The sequence below is a fragment of the Canis lupus genome, chromosome 6 (assembly GCF_003254725.2).
Source record: "Canis lupus dingo isolate Sandy chromosome 6, ASM325472v2, whole genome shotgun sequence".
NCBI lineage: Eukaryota > Metazoa > Chordata > Mammalia > Carnivora > Canidae > Canis > Canis lupus.
This window is the reverse complement of record NC_064248.1, coordinates 18,529,823-18,536,848: the sequence shown is the minus strand read 5'-3', so window position 1 is coordinate 18,536,848 and position 7,026 is coordinate 18,529,823. Positions and strand designations below refer to the sequence as shown.

Here is a 7,026-nt window from a genome sequence, read left to right as displayed (position 1 = left end):
CTGCTGAAAGAAGAGGTGTATGTATGGATATATATATATAAATGTAGAATTTGTGTGTGTATATGTATTTATAATAAATAAATATTTATATTTATAATAAATAAATATATATATAAGTAAAATATATATATATAAATGCAAGAAAAGGTCTGGAAGGCCACCCATTGAAACATTATTATATGATTTTGTAGATTTTCATGTTGTTTATCTTCAAGGAACATGTATTACTTCTACAATAAAGGGGAGAGAAACAAAGTCTATTTTTATTTTTTTAAAGATCTGTATTTGTTTGAGAGTGCGTGTGTGCACACGTGAGTGAGAGAGGGGCAGAGAGAGAGGCGAAAAAGAATCCCAAGCAGACTCTGCGCTGAGGTGCTGATCACAGACCTGAGGCGGGACTCCATCCCCCAACCCATGAGATCATGACCTGAGCCGAAACCAAGAGTCTGACGCTTAACCGACTGAGCCACCCAGGCTTATTTTTAAAGAGAAAAATCTACCCATTGCCAAAATGCCCAGCTATGTCTGGCCTATGTTTCATTTAAATACTCTTTCAGCCAACCCCCAGCCCACTCCAGGTGGGGACCCAATGTGGACTCAGCCAAGAGCTTCTGGTGCCCTTCGGGGTCAGCAGGGCTCAGAGCCAGCTTCAGGTCCAACCTGGAAGGCCACCTGACCAGAGCTATCAACCATGCTACCCCACCAACGCCAAGGCTGGAGCTAATTAATTAACATGGATTTCTAAAGATGTTTCTAATGATGCAAGCAGGGAAGAGCAGAAAAGGGAGTCCTTGAACTAAAGAAAACCTCCACTTTAGAGCTGTTCACTCGAGAGCTTCTCCCTGAGGAGCCCTGCAAAGTAAGGCCAGGCATTCTGAGCAGGCACCAAGGACGAGGCTTCATTATGTTAAAAAATTCATCAGAAGACACCTCCGAGTGACTCCAGGCCTCCTCCTGTGAGGAGAAACCCATTTGGATAAATTTGGAAAACCCTCGCACACTCGACATTTTGGGGCACCCGCTGTGGGCAGAGCTCCATGTCCAGCCTTCATTTGGGCGGGGGATGCCGCAGGTGCCGTGGGGCAGTGAGGAAGGCCCTGGCTGGCAAGGTGAGTTCAGGGGAGCTCCTGAGGAGGCGGTCGGGGAAGACCTCCGCTTTCCCCCAGGGCCATCAGACCACATCCTCTTGCACGCTCGATGCACAAACAGGAGGCTGCCAGTCAGCTGTGTGTCTCCACGCTGGTGACCACAGTACCCCACCCCCATCCCATGAATCAGGTAGCTGCATTCGCACCTGAAAGAAGAAAGTGGTGGGATTCCTCGTCTCCCATCTGTGCTGACGCACCAAGCCACGGAACCGGATGCGTTCTCTTCAAGGACAAGGGAGACCAAAATCCCAGCTCACCCTTGCTAGCCCAGGATTACTGCTGATACCGTCCGTTTTAACTCCAAACATCCTTGTTTGGAAAGAAAAAGAAAACTGATGGTCACCCCACCCATTTCCCCATCAAAGTTTCATGGCAATTTCGCAACTTTCAGTCTCCATCCAGGCTGCCCCAGCCTGCCGACCAGCCTTCAGACACCTTCACTCCTGTGTCCTCACCCACTTGCCCACTGGTGAGTTCCTCACACTATCCAGGAGTCCTCACGCTCAGGGAAGCCCCCTGATCCTCAGCCCTCCATCCATTTCCGGGGTCCCCAACCTCATTCACTGCACTTAGCACACCACTCTGCAACAGCCTATCTCTTGGGCCTGTGAACTCCTGGCAGGCACCCACTGCCGTATTAGCCTCCTCCAAGTCCTTCACTTGTAACGCAGCACCTCGCTTAGACAGGTATTTGGTAAATAACATTTGCTAAATTCACTGCCATCAATCAGGGCCCAGGAGTCAGCTAGAACCACCAGCACCTTTCCTCTCCCTGGTCCCAGGTGCCCTACAGAGATGTCACTCTGGGATGATGGCAGCACTTAGAAGTGGGCAGGAGGCCCAATCAGACCCCACAACTACCCGGGCAGGAGAGTCCCCAAGATCCACAAGAGCAGGGGCTGATTTGGTCACATGATCTCAAAGGAGCCTTTACAAGCTCAGACGTTTTGCAACTCTTAAGTCTGTAACTCAGCTTCTTCAGAATAGAAATCGGGCCTAGTTATGTCCATCACAAGCCTCGAAAATATTAGTGCCATCAAGTCCACATGGGGAAATCCTCAGACAAGCACCAAAATTTAACATGCACAGACGCTCACTGCAGCACGTTTTGTAGTAAGAGAAACTAAACAAAGCATGTCCTTGGAACGCCATCTGCCATTAAAAATCACATTTTAGAACAGTAACATGAGAAGATGATCCTAACACGTTAAGTGAATAAAAGGGACTGCAAAACAACATGAGCCCAATTCTACAAAGAAAAAAAGGGAAAGGAAAAAGCAAAACCATATATATTTGTATATATTTGGAAAAGAAAATTCACCAAAATATTAACAGTGGCTCTGAGCAGGATTAGATGACGTTTCCAGTTTTCCACATTTATTTTTAAAGATTTTATTTATTTGACAGAGAGACAGAGAGAGAGAGAGAGAGAGAGCGCGCGCACAAGCAAGGGGAGCAGCAGAGGGAAAGGAAGAAGCAGGCTCCCCACCAAGCAGGGAGCCCAATGCAGGGCTCAATCCCAGGACCTTGGGATCACAACCTGAACGGAAGCCAGACCCTTAATGGACTGAGCCACCCAGGCGCCCTTGCATTTTCCACTACAATGTTAGTCAGGAGGTGAAAAAAAAAGGCTATGGAAAAGAAAGGTGACATTTCATGGCGTGAGGCTGACAGCAGACAAGTGGAGGAAAAAGTTGGAAGTTGGAAAGCATTTCATCAGACCCCTTCCCAGAGCCAGTGGCTATGCCTCGGGTGGATGTCACTGATGGAAACCAGAGGAAAAGCAGGGTATGAACTTTTATTTATTTTTAAAGATTTTATTTATTTATTCATGAGAGAGAGAGAGAGAGACAGGGAGGGAGAGAGAGAGAGAGACAGAGAGGCACAGACACAGGCAGAGGGAGAAGCAGGCTCCGTGCAGGGAGCCTGACGTGGGACTCGATCCTGAGTCTCCAGGATCACGCCCTGGGCTGAAGGTGGCGCTAAAACGCTAAGCCACCCAGGCTGCCTGGGTACGGACTTTTACAGCAGCCTCCCCGCACTCAAAGGTGGCAGGTGGCAGGGCAAGCAGCTCATTGCTGTCCATCTCCTGCCTCTCCCCATCATGTCCCTCAGAACACAGTCTTTGGGTTTGTCAAGGGCCTGTTCTTGCCAGGCCCTAAGGTGGGTGGGCACTGCAGGGATCATGTCAGAGGACTAGGGAAGCAGACCCTTTCTGCAGGTCAACCACCCTCTGCTTGCACACCTCCAGGGACTAGGAGCTCACTACAACCCACACAGGCTAGGCCCACTTTACTCCCCTGCAGCCTTTCCCCTACCACCCTAAATCCTATCTCAAATTCTGTCCAAGGGTGCAGCTCTTGGGCGACAGATTCCATCCTCTCGCCCCTTCCATCTGTGGGCATTCAAAAAGCCTTTTCACCTGCTCAGGCATAGACCACACTCAGGCCTTTCCGACAGGCAGGTGAGGTGGTATTTATAACCAAGGAATAATTGGATGTTAATTCCTTTCTGCAGAAGAGTGACTGGAGTTTCAATTTCTTCCTCTGCGAACTCTCAAGTGGGGCTAGCTGCAGCTGAGAGGCTATGACTGACATGCACGCACGGCCCAGGCTCACCCGCCCCCTCAGCCCCCACAGTGATTCTTGTAAGGGCCTCAGAAGCCATCAGCCCCCAACTCCCTTCCTCCCCAATTCTACCACCAACCAGTGGCCATCCTCACTTCAGGCGAGCAAGCCTCTTCCTGCCAGGTGTGGGATTCCACATTATAATCTAGCCTTGTCCAGGGGTGCCTGGCTGGCTCAGTAGGTAGTGTGTGACTCTTGATCTCAGTGTTATATTCGAGCCCCACACTGGGTGTAGAGATCACTTAAAAAAAAAAAAAAAGTCTTAAGAAAAAAGAATCTAGCCTAGTCCTGTCAGTCTGGTCACTGGTCCTTAAGGCAGGAAGGAGCCGCTGATACATCACCCCAAAAACTTCAGAAGCACTACTTCCACACACGAATGGCTGACAAGGCCCAGCTCTCAGACACACCAGTGAGCCCTGAGCACCACCCACCACCACCCCTCGCCCACCTCCAGCCTCCCTCCTCAACCCCTCCTCTCAGATAAGCCACCTACTCAGACCTCCACCCTGCTGCTGACCTCAAGAGAGACTTTGGTCCACTGATAGGCAATAACCCGGCTGAGTCTCTTGGCAAAGATCCATTTCCTAGGGGGAGAAAGAGTGTGAGCCCACGCCTGATGAGCACCTGGGCTCCACACCCACTCCCACCACAGGTGAACTGTAAGGGCAAGTCCCTACCATCAGACTCTGAGAAAAAGGGGCGCTATGTCTTCCCGTAGCTTTAATGGAGAGGCCGTCTAGGAGACCCTGCCCCAGCCAGCCCTCCTCTGCTGTGCTCTCCCAGGGCACGGCCACAGGCCTCATCCCTTACTGCCCAGCTCCCCACCAGGATGGCCTCTCCACCTGCATACTGGCCCCAAGAGGCTGAGGGGAAACACGTTCCCTGACCAGTGTTTATATAACAACAACATAAGCATTTTATTTTTTCATTAAGCTTCTTAGTTCCTTAGTATCACAATGGAATGATGAGAAAACAAGAACAAAAAAAACCCATGAGTCTGCAAATCTCTGACGAAGAGCAGAGACTTCAAGGCAATCGGAGGGGAGGGCAGGAGAGGCTTGACAGAAGTGCCAAAACAGTTCCAGCATCAAGTCTCTCCAGGCCGGCTGGGCCGGGGATGGGGGTGGAATGGTGAGAAGGTGGCACTGTCATGAGCAGTCCTTGGCGTTTCTGCCTCATGGCTGATGTCCAAGGGAGTGGCGCAGACCAGCCCACAGGATTCCCTGGGGCCTCCCTGGAACCTGGCCACATGACCCTCTGCTTGCTCCCGTTGCCCTGGGCACTCCAACCAGTGCTAAGATGCACCCTGAAGCCAGCTCGGCTGGGTGGGCAGCAGGAGAGGAGCGTGGAGAGGGGCAGGGGGGCAGGCAGCACTGTTCAGGGTGCAAGAATCCAAGGAGCAGCCGAGGCCTGTCTGGGAGCCGTCTGTGGCAGAGGGCAGAGGTGATGCGGGTGGCAGCAGCAGGAGTTCGAGTCCCTTGGCGGCAAGCAGGCTGTGCCTAGAGCTTCACGGTGCCGGGGGGCAGGCTGTCATTGCAGAGTCTGTAGTAACGCAGGTCGTTGACCAGCCTGTGCACGTTCTGGGTGAATGAGGGCAGGTCCTGGAAGGCAGGGGTACAGCTGCAACCCAGCCCCATCTAACACCCCAAATCATCCCACCCCCACCCCACCCCAGCTCTTTCCATCCCAGGGTGAGCCTCAGAGGTCTGCAAATGTTTTATTAAACTCGAAATTTCTACTCATTCATGCACCATGTGTCAGCCAAGGTCCTATAGGAGCAAAAGAACAATAGTTAACACTCCCCTAGTGCTCACCATGTACCAGGCTCTGCCACGAGGGATCCAGATACTAAGTCACTCAAACTTTGCCACGAGCCTGAGATACAGGTTTCATTAGTACTCCCATTTGAAGGATGAAGAAAGTGAAGCACAGAGATATTCCAAAACTTGCCCCAGATTCCACAGAAAGAAGGGAAGGGGGTCCAGACTAGACTCTCTCATGAACATGGGTACATCTGCCAATGCACACCTCTCCTTTGCCACAGCTAGCCAAGTGGCGTCCACAGACTCCTCCTCCCTATCTGGGGCTCTAGGCAGGTCCTATCAATCAAGAGAGACACCCCAGGAGCCCACAGGCCACAGACACCAGTGGATCCCTTGCAGCTAGAACCCCAAACTCTACCATGATCCAGCAAGACAGATGAATGAAGGCACAGATTCCTTTACTTATTTCATCCTTCAGAAAACAAACCAAAGGGGTGTCTTTTAGATCAGTGGCTCACAAATGCCAAATTCAAATTTCCTGAGTGGAACACAAGAGTACGTTTCTGTATATTTAATAAGCCCCTCCAGGTGCACTGACATATAACTAGATTTAGAAGCTGCTACTTTAAGTCAAGAATTGACTGATAAGAATATCATTAGAAATGGAGGGTTAAATATGAGGATTTGGCCTCAAGGAACAGGAAGGAAACTACCCAAGTGGCTGAAGTGAACTTCCAGAAGCTTAGGAGAAGACAAGATAGATCCCAAGGAAAAAAAAAGATTTCAAGACCAAGGAAAACAGGAACTGACTCTAAAAGGAAACTACCCTCACACATATCACAGATGTGATAAGCAAAAAGTGAGCAGACTTTGCTCCAGCAAGAGCAACGTGTAAATTGGCAGAGGGCAGTAGGCCTGCGGGCTGGCTACTCCAGCATGGGAGGCAAGGCAGGGACAGCACGAGGGCATGGAACAAGACTGCATTTTGCCACGTTGTCACGCAGTGAGGGATGAAACACTCATCCCATGGGAAGAGATCCAGAAAGAGCCTAGTAGGCAAATGCAGAGAACTAATGGTGGAGAGAGGAAGGAGGGCAGGTGAGAGCCCTGACAGGACACCCTGGGACAGGAGATGGCATGTGCACCAGCAACGATGGCTCCATATGCATCCAGCGCCTTCACCCCGGCCCCTACCTAAGGTGCTATACGGGACTGGGTGGGGGACGGGGGGGACGGGACTATCACAGCCCCCTTCCCACCTCCCCATGCTCCTTGGGCAGACAGCAAGGGGCACAAGGGTGAGTCCTGTGGGAGCTCATCCCAGGAACCAACAGCAGGTCAGCCCATGTTGAACCAAAGGCCTGGGCAGAGCCCACAATTCCATCCCTAACCCTGGGCTCTCAGAAGATGTGATTCCTGAGCACCAGTCTTCCCAGCCTATCTGCAAGTTCAGGCTACAACTGCTCAGGATACTTGAGGAAATGATGA

The 7,026-nt window shown here is 51.0% G+C and overlaps 1 protein-coding gene across 6 annotated transcripts in view; it reads right to left on the bottom strand.

Moving 5' to 3' along the window:
- Positions 1–4,667: 4,667 nt before the first annotated feature.
- XPO6 (exportin 6) overlaps positions 4,668–7,026 on the bottom strand; it is a 102,168-nt gene continuing 99,809 nt past the window's right edge. For all 6 annotated transcript variants that reach the window (XM_025415675.3, XM_025415674.3, XM_049110919.1 and 3 more), the window contains one exon: positions 4,668–5,376. In XM_025415675.3, the coding sequence (XP_025271460.1) occupies positions 5,275–5,376 (102 nt within the window). In that variant the 3' untranslated portion in view covers positions 4,668–5,274. The remainder of the gene's footprint in view (positions 5,377–7,026) is intronic.